Below are 16,520 nucleotides of genomic sequence, written 5' to 3' on the forward strand. Positions count from 1 at the left end.
TAGCAGTGAAAACGTTGATGCAGCACGTTTGAGGGCAGCACGGTAGCATTGTGGATAGCACAATTGCTTCACAGCTCCAGAGTCCCATGTTCGATTCCGGCTTGGGTCACTGTCTGTGTGGAGTCTGCACATCCTCCCTGTGTGTGCGTGGGTTTCCTCCGGGTGCTCCGGTTTCCTCCCACAGTCCAAAGATGTGCAGGTTAGGTGGATTGGCCATGATAAATTGCCCTTAGTGTCCAAAATTGCACTTAGTGTTGGGTGGGGTTACTGGGTTGTGGGGATAGGGTGGAGGTGTTGACCTTGGGTGGGGTGCTCTTTCCAAGAGCCGGTGCAGACTCGATGGGCCGAATGGCCTCCTTCTGCTCTGTAAATTCTATGAAAACTATGAAGTTCTTCACACACTATGGCCTAGAAAGAAGATAGGAAGGTACCAAAGTGTCAGGTGGTAGAAGTAGTGGAAGAGGACACAGAGAGTAAGAGTGAGGTAGGGGAAGAGATCGACAGTTCACAGAGCAACACTCCTAGAATAAATACAGCAATCCTAGAACAGTTAGATACTGAGTTTGTATACTTAGAATAAGAGCAACAAAAATATCTCATAAGCATGCTGCAATAGCATAAGACGATTTGTAGGGACAGACCGGGATGCATTACATTAACTGTGGCACATGGAAGGAGCATGTCGGACAATTGGAGGAGTTTTTAAACAACTCCAGTTGGCTGATTTAATCAGCAATTTGGCCAAAAGCGAGTTTGCCAAAGCAAACGTGACCTACCTGGGGCACATTTTGGGACAGGAATGAGTGTTACCCAGAACAGCCAAGGTAAATGCATTACTAGGTTTCCCCATTCCCAAAACGAGATTATGAAGTTTCCATGCATGAGCAGGTTCTACAGAAAATGTGTTCCTAACTTCAGCACCATAGCGGTACCTTTGTGTAATGTATTGCAAAACCAAGCAGGAATGGTACGGTCCACAGAATGCTAAACAGCTTTTGAGAAATCGAGGGCCATATTGGTAAGTGAACGAATGTTGGCCGCCCCTGATTTTTCCAAACCCTTTGAAATTGCCATGCATGCCAGCGACCTGGGGTGGGGGCAGTGTTACGACAGGGTGACATCTCAGGAATAGAGAGGCCGGTGGGATACTTTTCAAAGAAACAAAATCTGTACCAAAGAAAGTACTCAGCATTGAGAAAGAAGCCTTAGCCCTTCAGCATTGTGAAGTTTATGTCCGGCATAATAACATACATAATAAATATACTGACCATAATCCACTTGCATTTGTGAAAAATTTAAAACTTGGAACGCAAGTTTGTTCCGTTGGAGTTTATTGTTGCAAACTTTTAGTGTAAATGTTGTGCATATTCCTGGAAAGGACAATATTGTGGCAGATGCATTTACACGGGCTTAAGTGCTGATAAGTTGCACATGTAAAATTTGGGGGAACATATGTAGTGGGAGAGGAAGGATGAATAGATGTGTGTTTTCTGGTGTGTATCACAGACCTTGCAATGACATTACATCCCGCTCAGGCGGTAGATAAACAGTTACATTTTCTGTCCGTTTAACTATAATGCTGTACATAATAAAAAAAGTACTTGTGTTTAAAGTTAAGAGTCCTTCATGTTTATTTCCTTTTTTCCCATTTCCTTTACATTATTTTCTTATTTTGGTCTGTAGACCCATAATCGGATGTACCTTTAAATAGAAGACTCAAAGTTGAAACAGCCTGCTTATCAGGACACCGTGTTCCCAGGTTTCATGTTTTGGAGAGGAGAGGTCAGGCTCTTCAGTACTGGGTGAACCGTAGGAACCCGGTTGTGGAGGGAGCTGGTTTGACTGGTTAACTGACAACCAGTGGGTTGGCCATGGATAGTGTTCTGCCTGACAATGGTCCCTGATTGTTTCCTGCGTGATGTTTTCTGAGAGAACTTGACAGAAGTGTTTAGACCTTGGAAGTGAAAGGAACGCTCTCTCGCTCTCTCTCTCTCTCTCTCTCTTCCATGCTTGCTGAAGTGAAAGAAAAGCAGTGAGTGCCTGACAGAGCCTTTGCTGTGAACTTGGAATGACACGGAGTGTGCAGAGAAGGTGGACAACCTTGCCAGAGAAAATTATCTCAAGCCGAGAAGGAAGAAGTACCAAAATAAAAGTCAGAACTTTAGAAAGATGTTGACTGGAAGTCATACTAGTTCATCACAGATCCTTATACTTGTATATTTATTAATATTTTCTTTCCCTTTCCACCACCCTTTCCGCTCTGTGCTGTTTCTGTGTGTCTTTGCGTGTATTGAGAGTGGTGCGGGTTCGGAAGGGGGGATTGGGAAAGGGGTAGTAGATAGTCAGTTACATTTTCTGTCCGTTTAATTATGATATTGTACATAATAAAAGGTTACTTGTGTTTAGAGTTACAAACCTGGTGACTGTAGTTCATTGGATTCAACCAAGGACCTCGGGTATTTAAATATATACTTTCACCTGTGTTGCGACTCTGGGTCAAGTGGGGCTGGAATTGACCGCACACCAGCCCAGGGTGTCATAGATAATGCATTAATTAATTTTTCTGTTTAGTAAAAGATATTTCTCCTCTGTTTGTGGATCAAGTGCTAAGAGAACCTGGCAGTAAATGTGTGACAGTGATTTAAGAGTGCAAATGAAATAGTCAGATACACCAGTCCAGCTATCTGATTGGGTATTTCACACCCAATACCCTCTTTCTTCTTGGTCAAGTCATTGTTACACTGGGTAAAGTTGGGTTAATATAAATGATTGAACCAACTAGTTTGAATGAGGTTTGACTCTTTAATGGAATTTAGCTGAAAAAGATCCAAATGTGTTCGTCTCTTGCTGATGGCCATGACAATCAGTGAGCTGTAAAACACTGAGGTGAACTTCCAGCGCTCGTGCAGGGAATCCATGAGGCTGTTATTCTGATTCTTGCCAGCTGCGATGTTGGATTTTTCCTCAGCCATCCTCACTTTGAATTGCAGGAAATATATGAATGAATAAAGTCATAAAAAATACATTTTGAATATGTCAGTTCAGAATTATTTCAGAATAAAGAAACAAGAGGAGTCTCCTCTGGTAGAGTACTGGTTAACATCTTACCAGCTTTTTTTTAATTTTGAAAGCGCAAATCATTGTCTCAACATGTTCTCCAAAGGGATTCTATGCAAACACATCAATCACTGTGGGCGGAGTTCTCCCACCTGGGACGATAGGCCCGTTGGCGAGGGCAGAGACTGGGAATGTTTCCCACTGCAGGGGCTGATGGCAAACACAGCATATCTTCCCGACCTATTTAATTATGTATCTGGATGTGTTATTCTGTCTTTCATGTTGGGACGTGTCTGATGGTATGCATCCAACCATCATATTTGGGCGCCATATTTAAAAAGTGCCCAGAATCCTTACCGTTAGCACTTAACTATTGAGACATCAGGATGGGGAGGTGAAGGTTCAGCAAGCAAGTTTCCTAATGCCTCCCTGTGCATCCTCCTTGACCATGTTGAGGTCAGGAGAGATCTTCTGTACCTGGCTGATGGTAGCCCAGCAGGGTAACCAACGTTGAACGGGTGCAGGTGGCCGATGCAGTAGGTTCACAGGAGTTCCACAGGAGGTCAACAAACTAGTGCCCAAGACGATGACCAAGCTTATTTTCTCCGCCAAGGTAAGTCTCATCCATGGTCACATAGTCCACAATGTCAAAGTCCAAGGCCCAGTGGAAACGGCATGTCCTGCCTCACAGCCCCACTTCAGTGCACTGTAGTGGAGTGACCACTGTGCCTCCTTCACCTTTTCGCAGACATGGAACACTGCATGGAGGTAGGAGATGGGTGGGGTGGTGGTACCCGGCCTAGGCAAAGAAGGAACTAGCAGCCTCCCCATCACAGACGCATATGAGACTTCTTGGGCGGGATTCTCCCGCAATCGGTGGGCCGGGCCGAACCGGCACCAAAGAGTGGCGTGAACCACTCCGGCGTCAGGCCACCCGGAAGGTGCACGTCCGGGGGCTAGGCTGGCGCTGGAGTAGTTGGCGCCACGCCAACTGGCGCCGAAGGGCCTCCGCTGGCCGGCACGAGATGGCGCATGCACAGGAGCGCCAGCGTGTTCTGGCGCATCGCAGGAGCGCTAGCGTGTTCTGGCGCATGCGCAGAACCGCAGGCGTGTTTCTTGCGCATGTGCAGGGGGTTTCTTCTCTGCGCCGCTATCGCGGAGCTTTACAGAGGCCGGCGCGGAGAGAAAGAGTGCCCCCACGGCACAGGTCCGCCCGCAGATCGGTGGGCCCCGATCGAGGGCCAGGCCACCATGGGAGCCCCCTCGAGGACTCCGCAGGCCCCGGTCCAAGCCAGGTCCCGCCAGTATGGACCTTGTCTAATCCACGCTGGCAGGACTGGCCGAAGACGGATGGCCGCTCAGCCCATCGGCCCGGAGAAACGCCGGGGGGGGGCCGCTGCCAACAGCCCACAACCGGCACCGCGCGATCCATTCCCCCGCCCAAAAACCGGCGCCGGAGAATTCGACAGCCGGCATCGGAGCGGCGGGGCGGGATTCACGCCACCCACCCGGCGATTCTCTGACCCGGTGGGGGGTCGGAGAATACCGCCCCTTATGTACGGATGTGCTCAACTCCCCGTATTGAGCTGGTCCAGTGATGACTGGTCAAATGGGCAGGGAGGAAATGAGGAATGAACTACATTCAATTCTGCAGCCGACGTAACAGGCAATGTCTCTCAATTGTCCTCTTCCTTGGGCAGGAGAAGCTTCAGCACAATCGAGCAGAACAAGAGAAGATGAGAGAGAGGGTCGATCACAGCTCAGAACTCTAACCAAGTTCGTTGAGGGGCTTCAGACCTCATGGGAGACGAGTGATGGTGATCTCGGCCTTGGCTGTCCACATGGTAAAGATTCGTCCATTAAATGGAAACTTTAGAGTTGAATGTGCCTCCATCTTGGGGGCAACTGCTGCTGTCACTATCACTCTCTGAACCTTCCTCCCTCACTACACTTTGCAGCATCCCTATCAGTGCTTGGCGAAGAGCCGGGAGTTCCAAAGCCAGTCTGGCAACACTGAGCTGAAACTCCTGTGTAGAAACCTCCCACCTTCCTGACCGGCACCATGGACATGAGTGTCTGCTCACCATTCCAGGCGAGGCGATCCAATGGTCTCCTAGCTGCAGGCCTCTTGACCACTCCTCGTTATCTGTGACGTGAGCAAGGCCCCAAAGGTAAGACCTGGCCTTCGCACACCGCATTGGTCCAGATCTGTCCTGGACTGGCGTGTTTTCCCACTAATGCTACAGAGAATTGGATATGGGAGGAGGATTCCGGTTGAGCTTTAAGCTGCATTCCCTGTGTGGGATGCAAATTAATTTCATCCAGGTATCCCGTGAGATTGCCGATCTGCCATTGTGTGCACCATTGGAAGGTCCCACGGCAAATTGACGGCAGCATAATGCTTCCATATACAGTATGGAGTCGCATTGGGCTGCTTCATTGCTATTTTTCAGGATATCAAATCCCCCAAATACTGGGCAGGAAGCATTTGCCACCCACATATCAGTAGAGATGGTCATCCCGGTAGAGGAGCAGATTCCAGCAGAATTCCAAGTTGGAACTGCTAACAGTAAACTCTGTGCTTCTTAACTAATGTTGCAGAGTTCTAGCACTCCTGAAAGTTCACATGGTCTGCACAGGGTTTGGAAAGAGATGCCTTGTTCCATTTTCACTGGAGTTGCTCTTTGCCTCACAAATATTCTTGCTTCAGACATGGCTTCTCTGGTCTTTGGGAATGGGGGAAATGGACAAAAAGTACTGAAGATATCACAGAGTGGGTAAAGTTACCAGAAGAGTGAGTTGGCCGACAGCTGCAGTATACTTACTCTCAAAATTCTCTCAACTTCGCCCCAATGTTTTAAAGAATTTCTTCACCCATCTGGCTTCAGGATCCACACAAACCTTTCTCCCGTCTTTAAGAGTGATTCTGTAAAGAGTTGTAAAATTGTTTTAAATTCTCAGTAATGCAGCCACACTGTAAATACAATCTATCTGTATAACTACTTCCTTGTATCCAACTTGTCTGTGTCTTTTTAATGTGGGTGGCTGGTTAACCTGCGAAATAGCAAAGGACATTGATGATGGTGGGTAGCACAGAGCTGGAGAGAAAGGATTGGGCCCAGCAGGGAGCCGGAGAGAGAGGTTCGGAGTAGCAGGGAGCTGGAGAGAGAGGATCGGGGTAGCAGGGAGCCGGAGAGAGAGGATCGGGGTAGCAGAGAGCTGGAGAGAGAGGGTTGGGGTAGCACAGAGCTGGAGAGAGAGGATCGGGGTAGCAGAGAGCCGGAGAGAGACGATCGGGGTAGCAGAGAGGCCGGAGAGAGAGGATCAGGGTAGCAGAGTGCTGGAGATAGAGGATCTGGTTAGCAGAGAGCCGGAGAGAGGGGCCAGGGCATCAGGGGCCTGGGGGAGGCAGTGAGCTGGAGAGCAGGGCCTAGGGAGGCAGTGAGCAGGAGAGCGGGGCCTGGGGAGGCAGTGAGCTGTAGAGCGGGGCCCAAGGAGGCAGTGAGCTGGAGAGCGGGGCCTGGGGAGGCAGTGAGCTGGAGAGCTGGGCCTGGGGAGGCAGTGAGCTGGAGAGCGGGGCCTCGGGGAGGCAGTGAGCTGGAGAGCGGGGCCTCGGGGGGGCACTGAGCTGGAGAGTGGGGCCCGGGGAGGCAGTGAGCTGGAGAGCAGGGCCTCGGGGAGGCAGTGAGCTGGAGATCAGGGCCGGGGGAGGCAGTGAGCTGGAGAGCAGGGCCTGGGGAGGCAGTGAGCTGTAGAATGGGGCCCAGGTGTAGACAGTGAGCTGGAGCTGGAGAGCAGGGCCTCGGGGAGGAAGTGAGCTGGAGAGTGGGGCCCAGGTGTAGACAGTGAGCTGGAGAGCAAGGCCTGGGGAAGGCAGTGAGCTGGAGAGCAGGGCCTGGGGAGGCAGTGAGCTGGAGAGTAGGGCCCAGGTGTAGACAGTGAGCTGGAGAGCAGGGCCTGGGGGAGGCAGTGAGCTGGAGAGCGGGGCCTGGGGAGGCAGTGAGCTGGAGAGCGGGGTCTGGGGAGGCAGTGAGGTGGAGAGCAGGGCCTGGGGAGGCAGAGAGCTGGAGAGCAGGGCCTCGGGGAGGAAGTGAGCTGGAGAGTGGGGCCCAGGTGTAGACAGTGAGCTGGAGAGCAAGGCCTGGGGAAGGCAGTGAGCTGGAGAGCAGGGCCTGGGGAGGCAGTGAGCTGGAGAGTGGGGCCCAGGTGTAGACAGTGAGCTGGAGAGCAGGGTCTGGGGAAGGCAGTGAGCTGGAGAGCAGGGCCTGGGAAGGCAGTGAGCTGGAGAATGGGGCCCAGGTGTAGACAGTGAGCTGGAGAGCAAGGCCTGGGGAGGCAGTGAGCTGGAGAGCGGGGCCTGGGGAGGGAGTGAGCTGGAGAGCAGGGCCTCGGGGAGGCAGTGAGCTGGAGAGCAGGACCTGGGGAGGCAGTGAGCTGGAGAGCAGGACCTGGGGAGGCAGTGAGCTGGAGAGCAGGGCCTGGGGAGGCAGTGAGCTGGAGAGCGGGGCCCGGGGAGGCAGTGAGCTGGAGAGCAGGGCCTCGGGGAGGCAGTGAGCTGGAGAACAGGACCTGGGGAGGCAGTGAGCTGGAGAGCAGGACCTGGGGAGGCAGTGAGCTGGAGAGCAGGGCCTGGGGCGGCAGTGAGCTGGAGAGCAGGGCCTCAGAGAGGCAGTGAGCTGGAGAGCGGGACCTGGGGAAGCAGTGAGCTGGAGAGCGGGGCCTGGGGGAGGCAGTGAGCTGGAGAGCGGGGCCCAGGGAGGCAGTGAGCTAGAGAGTGGGGCCTCGGGGAGGCAGTGAGCTGGAGAGCGGGGCCTCGGGGAGGCACTGAGCTGGAGAGTGGGGCCCACGGAGGCAGTGAGCTGGAGAGCGGGGCCTCGGGGAGGCAGTGAGCTTGAGAGGGGGGCCTGGGGAGGCACTGAGCTGGAAAGTGGGGCCCAGGGAGGCAGTGAGCTGGAGAGCGGGGCCTGGGGAGGCAGTGAGCTGGAGAGCAGGGCCTCAGGGAGGCAGTGAGCTGGAGAGCAGGGCCTGGGGAAGGCAGTGAGCTGGAGAGCAGGGCCTGGGGAGGCAGTGAGCTGGAGAATGGGGCCCAGGTGTAGACAGTGAGCTGGAGAGCAGGACCTGGGGAGGCAGTGAGCTGGAGAGCAGGACCTGGGGAGGCAGTGAGCTGGAGAGCAGGGCCTGGGGCGGCAGTGAGCTGGAGAGCGGGGCCCGGGGAGGCAGTGAGCTGGAGAGCGGGGCCTGGGGATGCAGTGAGCTGGAGAGCGGGGCCCGGGGAGGCAGTGAGCTGGAGAGCAGGGCCTGGGGAGGCAGTGAGCTGGAGAGCAGGACCTGGGGAGGCAGTGAGCTGGAGAGCAGGGCCTGGGGAGGCAGTGAGCTGGAGAGCAGGGCCTCAGAGAGGCATTGAGCTGGAGAGCGGGACCTGGGGAAGCAGTGAGCTGGAGAGCGGGGCCTGGGGGAGGCAGTGAGCTGGAGAGCGGGGCCCAGGGAGGCAGTGAGCTGGAGAGTGGGGCCTCGGGGAGGCAGTGAGCTGGAGAGCGGGGCCTCGGGGAGGCACTGAGCTGGAGAGTGGGGCCCAGGGAGGCAGTGAGCTGGAGAGCGGGGCCTGGAGAGGCAGTGAGCTGGAGAGCGGGGCCTCGGGGAGGCAGTGAGCTGGAGAGCGGGGCCTCGGGGAGGCAGTGAGCTTGAGAGTGGGGCCTGGGGAGGCACTGAGCTGGAGAGTGGGGCCCAGGGAGGCAGTGAGCTGGAGAGCGGGGCCTGGGGAGGCAGTGAGCTGGAGAGCAGGGCCTCAGGGAGGCAGTGAGCTGGAGAGCAGGGCCTCGGGGAGGCAGTGAGCTGGAGAGCGGGGCCTGGGGAGAAAGTGAGCTGGAGAGCAGGGCCTCGTGGAGGCAGTGAGCTGGAGAGCGGGGCCTGGGGAGGCAGTGAGCTGGAGAGCGGGGTCTGGGGAGGCAGTGAGCTGGAGAGCAGCGCCTGGGGAGGCAGTGAGCTGGAGAGCAGTGCCTGGGGGAGGCAGTGAGCTTGAGAGCGGGGCCTGGGGAGGCAGTGAGCTGGAGAGCAGGGCCTGGGGAGGCAGTGAGCTGGAGAGCAGAGCCTGGGGAGGCAGTGAGCTGGAGAGTGGGGCCCAGGTGTAGACAGTGAGCTGGAGAGTTGGGCCCGGGTAGGCAGGGGAGCTGGAGAGCGGGGCCCAGGTGTAGACAATGAGCTGGAGAGTGGGGCCCGGGGAGGCAGTGAGCTGGAGAGTGGAGCCCGGGGAGGCAGTGTGCTGGAGAGCGGGGCCTGGGGAGGCAGTGAGCTGGAGAGCAGGACCTGGGGAGGCAGTGAGCTGGAGAGCGGGGCCTGGGGGAGGCAGTGAGCTGGAGAGCTGGGCCTGGGGAGGCAGTGAGCTGGAGAGCAGGACCCGGGGAGGCAGTGAGCTGGAGAGCGGGGCCTGGGGAGGCAGTGAGCTGGAGAGCGGGGCCTGGGGGAGGCAGTGAGCTGGAGAGCGGGGCCTGGGGAGGCAGTGAGCTGGAGAGCAGAGCCTGGGGAGGCAGTGAGCTGGAGAGCAGGACCTGGGAAGGCAGTGAGCTGGAGAGCGGGGCCTCGGGGAGGCACTGAGCTGGGGAGCGGGGCCTCGGGGAGGCAGTGAGCTGGAGAGTGGGGCCTGGGGAGGCACTGAGCTGGAGAGTGGGGCCCAGGGAGGCAGTGAGCTGGAGAGCGGGGCCTGGGGAGGCAGTGAGCTGGAGAGCAGGGCCTCAGGGAGGCAGTGAGCTGGAGAGCAGGGCCTCAGGGAGGCAGTGAGCTGGAGAGCGGGGCCTGGGGAGACAGTGAGCTGGAGAGCAGGGCCTCGTGGAGGCAGTGAGCTGGAGAGCAGGGCCTGGGGAGGCAGTGAGCTGGAGAGCGGGGTCTGGGGAGGCAGTGAGCTGGAGAGCAGCGCCTGGGGAGGCAGTGAGCTGGAGAGCAGTGCCTGGGGGAGGCAGTGAGCTTGAGAGCGGGGCCTGGGGAGGCAGTGAGCTGGAGAGCAGGGCCTGGGGAGGCAGTGAGCTGGAGAGCAGGGCCTGGGGAGGCAGTGAGCTGGAGAGTGGGGCCCAGGTGTAGACAGTGAGCTGGAGAGTTGGGCTCGGGGAGGCAGGGCAGCTGGAGAGCGGGGCCCAGGTGTAGACAGTGAGCTGGAGAGTGGGGCCCGGGGAGGCAGTGAGCTGGAGAGTGGGGCCCGGGGAGGCAGTGTGCTGGAGAGCGGGGTCTGGGGAGGCAGTGAGCTGGAGAGCAGGACCTGGGGAGGCAGTGAGCTGGAGAGCGGGGCCTGGGGGAGGCAGTGAGCTGGAGAGCTGGGCCTGGGGAGGCAGTGAGCTGGAGAGCAGGACCTGGGGAGGCAGTGAGCTGGAGAGCGGGGCCTGGGGAGGCAGTGAGCTGGAGAGCGGGGCCTGGGGGAGGCAGTGAGCTGGAGAGCGGGGCGTGGGGAGGCAGTGAGCTGGAGAGCAGAGCCTGGGGAGGCAGTGAGCTGGAGAGCAGGACCTGGGGAGGCAGTGAGCTGGAGAGCGGGGCCTGGGGAGGCAGTGAGCTGGAGAGCAGGGCCTGGGGAGGCAGTGAGCTGGAGAGCGGGGCATCGGGGAGGCAGTGAGCTGGAGAGCAGGCCCTCAGGGAGGCAGTGAGCTGGAGAGCGGGGCCTGGGGAGGCAGTGAGCTGGAGAGCAGGGCCTGGAGAGGCAGTGAGCTGGAGAGTGGGGCCCGGGGAGGCAGTGAGCTGGAGAGCAGGCCCTTGGGGAGGCAGTGAGCTGGAGAGCGGGGCCTGGGGATGCAGTGAGCTGGAGAGCGGGGCCCGGGGAGGCAGTGAGCTGGAGAGCAGGGCCTGGGGAGGCAGTGAGCTGGAGAGCGGGACCTCAGGTAGGCAGTGACCTGGAGAGTGGGGCCCGGGGAGGCAGTGAGCTGGAGTGCGGGGACTGGGGAGGCAGTGAGCTGGAGAGCAGGGCCTGGGGAGGCAGTGAACTGGAGAGCGGGGCCTGAGGAGGCAGTGAGCTGGAGAGTGGGGCCTGGGGACGCAGTGAGCTGGAGAGCAGGGCCTGGGGAGGCAGTGAGCCTGAGAGTGGGGTCTGGGGATGCAGTGAGCTGGAGAGTGGGGCCCGGGGAGGCAGTGTGCTGGAGAGCAGGGCCTGGGGAGGCAGTGAGCTGGAGAGCGGGGCCTCAGGGAGGCAGTGAGCTGGAGAGTGGGGCCCGGGGAGGCAGTGAGCTGGAGAGCGGGGCCTGGGGGAGGCAGTGAGCTGGAGAGCGGTGCCTGGGGAGGCAGTGAGCTGGAGAGTGGAGCCTGGGGAGGCAGTGAGCTGGAGAGCAGGGCCTGGGGAGGCAGTGAGCTGGAGAGCAGGGCCTGGAGAGGCAGTCAGCTGGAGAGCAGGGCCTGGGGAGACAGTGAGCTGGAGAGCGGGGCCTGGGGAGGCAGTTAGCTGGAGAGCAGGGCCTGGGGAGACAGTGAGCTGGAGAGCTGGGCCTGGGGAGGCAGTGAGCTGGAGAGTGGGGTCTGGGGAGGCAGTGGGCTGGAGAGCGGGGCCAGGGGAGGCAGTGAGCTGGAGAGCAGGGCCTGGGGAGACAGTGAGCTGGAGAGCAGGGCCTGGGGAGGCAGTGAGCTGGAGAGTGAGGCCCGAGGAGGCAGTGAGCTGGAGAGCGGGGCCTGGGGAGGCAGTGAGCTGGAGAACAGGGCCTGGGGAGACAGTGAGCTGGAGAGCGGGGCCTGGGGATGCAGTCAGCTGGAGAGTGGGGCCTCGGGGAGGCAGTGAGCTGGAGAGCGGGGCCTGGGGAGGCAGTGAGCTGGAGAGCGGGGCCTGGGGAGGCAGTGAGCTGGAGAGCAGGGCCTCGGGGAGACAGTGAGCTGGAGAGCGGGGCCTGGGGAGGCAGTGAGCTGGAGAGTGGGGCCTGGGGAGGCAGTGAGCTGGAGAGTGGGGCCCAGGTGTAGACAGTGAGCTGGAGAGCGGGTCTGGGTGGAACAGTGATGTAGAGAGGGGGACCCGAAGATTCAGTGAAGCACTTTGAAGTGGTGCTGGCTGCGAAGCCTTTGTTTGAGATGTTTTGGGCTGGATTCTCCGTTTCATGGACTATGTCCCCACACCGTTGTGAAAACTGAGCTTTCATGCAAGAAAAAGTGGCGTCAAAAGGCCACATATTAACAGCCCTGCAGGGGGCTAGCAGGGACCCGTCGTGAAGCTCACAGCTCAACTGCAGGTACGGGCCCCCGCACTGCCGGGTCGGAGGCCACGCGTGCGTATGGCGGCGGCCTGCAGCCTGCGTGCCTTGCTCCACGGTGGACTCAGCCCGTGGAGCTGGACTGCATAAATAGTGCCCCCGAGCGGCCGCCTCAGCATCGACTTCAAAGGGCCCCTCCCCTCCACTGACCATAACGTGTACTTCCTCAATATCGTTGACGAGTACTCAAGATTCCCCTTCGCCATCCCATGGCCTGACATGACCTCTGCCTCCGTTATCAAGGCCCTGCTCAGTCTTTTCACCCTATTCAGGCTCCCCGCCTACATCCACAGTGATCGGGGCTCCTCCTTTATGAGCGACGAGTTGCATCAGTTCCTGCTCAGCAAAAGCATTGCCTCCAGCAGGATGACCAGCTAAAAGACCCAGGGAAATGGACAGGTGGAGAGGGAGAACGTGACGGTCTGGATGGCCGTCCTCCTGGCCCTACGGTCTAGAGGTTTCCCAGTCTCCCGCTGGCAGGAGGTCCTCTCCGTCGTGCTCCACTCCATCCGGTCGCTCCTGTGCACTGCCACCAACGAATCTCCTCATGAACGTATGTTTGCCTTCCCCAGGAAGTCCACCTCCGGGGTCTCGCTCACGTCCTGGCTGACAGTCCCAGGGCCCGTCCTTCTCCGGCAGCGTGCGAGGAGCCATAAAACTGACGCCCTCGTCGAGAAGGTCCTGCTCCTCCATGCAAACCCCCAATATGCCTACGTGGCACATCAGGACGGGCGGCAGGACACGGTCTCCCTTCGGGATTTGGCACCTGCAGGTTCCCCAGCAACCATCACCACCACCCCCTACCCTACACCGTCTTCCCCCACCCCTGCCCACCTACCTCACGAACTAACACCCGAAGGCCCATCGGCGACAAGCACCACCACCTCCGCCCATACACCACCCCCTCCCCTTCGCCGACTCAAAAACTGGGTGAAGAAGAAGACAACACGCTCCCGGACGCAGTCTCGACACCGGTGCCCACACCACAGCCGGGACTGAGGCGATCACGGCGGAAGGTCAAGGCCCCTGACAGACTTAACCTTTAAGACCACTTCACCCCCGCCGGACTTTTTTTAAAAACAGGGGGTGAATGTGGTAAACCACGGTATTGCATTGTATTGTATTGTGCATGCCTGGGCTTGTCCAGGCTGGCTCCACCTGTGGCTCCTTCCTTTGGGCTTATGTATAAAGGTGGCAAGTCTCCGCCTCCGACCCAGTTCGGGTCCAGAGGCAGGAGGCTTGCTGTTTAGTGTATTAAAGCCTCAGTTACGTTCATCACTCATCATGTGTTATTGATGGTGTATTACAATGTCTGCAGTATTTTGCTTTTCTGTCAGTGGGGAAGTGAACTTGCTGTATTACAGATTGTACAATATTGGTAACAATCCAGAGAGCCCCAGTTTCTGTGGCAGACATGTTATTCTGTCCAGGCTCCATTTGAGTCCCTAACTCAGCCCCCAGGAAATTTACATTTTTGGTCGGAATCGACTAACACCTTCGCTCATCCCATACTCACAACTTTACCCTTCCCAGCTCTCAATTGTTTCAAACTGGGTGGCACAGTGGTTGGCACTGCTGCCTCACAGCACCAGGAACATGGGTTCGATTGCGACCTCGGGTGACTGTTGTAGTGATAGGCATCACTGTATATACTCAAGGGGTTAATGTAAATACACTACAACTAAGTAACCACTAGAGGGAGCACCAGAGATGTCATGACATGCTGACCCGCAACCAATGGGTCATCAGAACAGGACACAACCAATGGGTAATCAGGACACCCAGAGGTGGCATTACCACAAGGGGGCACTACACGACCCATATAAAAAGGACAAGGCACACAGGCTCTGCCTCTTCCACTGGCAGAAACCAAGAGAGCAGGACAGGGTTGATTATCAGCAACATCACACTAGCACATGGTCGCGAGCAAGCTTGTATAGTTAGCAGAGTAGGCTGAGTTACTAGAGGCAGATTAGTAGAGTGTCGAACTCATTTAAGAACATTGTTAATCGTTCAATAAATACATTAAACTTATCTCTGAGTCTGGAGCATCTTTCAGCAGAGCCTACATCAAGTGGCAGCTTATGTTACAGGCAATAACATAACACAACACCTGTGTAAAGTTCTCCCCGTGTCTGCGTGGGTTTCTTTCAGCTGCTCCGGTTTCCTCCCATAGCCCAAAGACATGCAGGTTAGGTAGATTGGCCCTTATCAATATGCAGGGTTATGGGGATAGGGCAGGGGAGTCGGTCTAGTTAGAGTGCTCTTTAGGAGGGTCGGCACAGACTCTAACAATTTTCAAGAGGAAAAAACAACAAAACAAATAACCCACCCAACCAGCAACCAAACCCAGCCAACGTGGCTTACATACCCAGTTCCCCCATCCCCCTTTCTCACTAACTATTTCCCACCTCAACCAGCCCCCCAAATCCTTCCTCTTTCCCTTTAGCCGCCCCCCCCACCCCCCGCCCCACCCCCCGCTTATGTCTGCTGACAGCTTAATTTTCCCCAAAGAAGTCGATAAACGGCTGCCACCTCCGGGCGAACCCTAGCATCGATCCTCTCAGGGCGAACTTGATCTTCTCAGGCCTGAGAAACCCGGCCATGTCACTGACCATACTCCCAAGTTCGGGGGTTCCGAGCCCCTCCATGCCAATAAGATCCGTCTACGAGGTACCAGGGAGGCAAAGGCCAAAACATCAGCCTCTCTCTCCCCCTGGACTCCCGGGTCTTCCGACACACCAGAAATCACCGCCTCTGGACTCGGAACCACCGTACCTTCGATACTTTTGACATGACATTGGCAAATCCCTGCCAAAACCCCCTAAGCCTCGGACATGCCCAAAACATGTGGACATGATTTGCGGGCCCTCCCAACACAACAACCCTTCAAAGAACCTGCTCATCGCGCCCTGTGGACCACCTTGAATTGTGTCAGGCTAAGCCAGATCGGTGCAGATCGATAGGCCGAATGGCTTCCTTCTGCATTGTATGAATTCTATGGATAAATTGATTCCAATAAAAGCCTTGGTTCCTACTTAGAGAACTTCCCAACATCAAATTGTTCTTCTGCAGAAGTGGTCTTCTCTCTCTTGACTCTTTTATTTCTCGGGATCCTGTTCCAATCCCCACCTGATGACCCATTGGATTGTTCCTGCCCCCGATCTACCCACAATCAAGGGGAAATAAACATATTGATCCTTTATAAATACCATTATATTCACAGTTAGTTGGTCAATAAGACTTACATCACTTCCACACGTGAACAACGGGAACCAATTGGAAATATTTCAATATCTTTCATTCTGTGTGGATTGATGGGATGAGAAGTGTGGTCGTCGCACTGGCAACGTGACTGCACTCTCGACCTTATGGTAAGTGTGCCTGTAACAGGAAAAGATTACACACACTTAAACATTGTTGGAAGTATTTTAATTTCACAGAAGTATCCATTTATCTGTATTTGATGATGTTTTCATCATGGAGGTGGAAATGGGAAGTCAGGAGCTTTCCCGTTCCCTCTATCCCACTTCCATCCCAGCAGGGCAGCTGGACGGGATTCTCATCTTCAGGAGGGTGGGACGACCTGGAGATGGATACAGAGCTGGGATGGTGCCGAGAGAGTCAGGTCCCCCCCTCTCCCCTTTCACCCCCTCACCCCTTTCACCCCCTCACCCCTGGCAATATGGATATTCTGAATTCTCCCTCAGTGTATCCGAACAGGCGCCGGAATGTGGCAACTTGGGGCTTTTCACAGTAACTTCATTGCAGTGTTAATGTAAGCCTACTTGTGACACTAATAAAGATTATTATTATTGCAAACTAATATATGAATTTGGAGCAGGTGTAGGCCACTCGGCCCCTCGAGCCTGCTCCGCTATTCAATAAGATCATTTCTGATTTGTTTGTAAGCTCAACTCCACATTCCTGTCAACCCCAATAATCTTTCACCCTCTTGCTAATCAAAAATCTATCTAACTCTGTCTTAAAAATATAAAACTCCCCTTCCACTGCCTTTTAAGGAAGAGAGTTGCATGGATGTACGAACCTCTGAGAGAAAACATTTCTGCACACTCTGTCATAAATGAGCAACCCCTTATTTTTAAACAGTGATGTCTAGTTCCAGATTCTCTGACAAGAGGAAACATCCTCTTCACATCCACCCTGTCAATACCCCTCAGGACCTTGGTGGTGTCAATAAAGTCACCTCTTACTCTTCTAAACTCTAGTGGATACAAATCTAACCTCTCCAACCTATCC

The 16,520-nt window shown here is 56.1% G+C and overlaps 1 protein-coding gene across 1 annotated transcript in view; it reads right to left on the minus strand.

Annotated features, from left to right (window-relative positions):
- Positions 1 to 2,788: 2,788 nt before the first annotated feature.
- The window catches only part of LOC140408485 (uncharacterized), a 51,325-nt gene continuing 37,593 nt past the window's right edge, over positions 2,789 to 16,520 (minus strand). Inside the window, exons 6-8 of the mRNA XM_072495738.1 lie at positions 15,509 to 15,644; positions 5,883 to 5,983; positions 2,789 to 2,977 (exon numbers count right to left, since the gene is read on the minus strand). Of these exons, the coding sequence (XP_072351839.1) occupies positions 5,896 to 5,983; positions 15,509 to 15,644 (224 nt within the window). The 3' untranslated portion in view covers positions 2,789 to 2,977; positions 5,883 to 5,895. The remainder of the gene's footprint in view (positions 2,978 to 5,882; positions 5,984 to 15,508; positions 15,645 to 16,520) is intronic.

Source organism: Scyliorhinus torazame, chromosome 3 (assembly GCF_047496885.1).
Source record: "Scyliorhinus torazame isolate Kashiwa2021f chromosome 3, sScyTor2.1, whole genome shotgun sequence".
Taxonomy (NCBI): domain Eukaryota; kingdom Metazoa; phylum Chordata; class Chondrichthyes; order Carcharhiniformes; family Scyliorhinidae; genus Scyliorhinus; species Scyliorhinus torazame.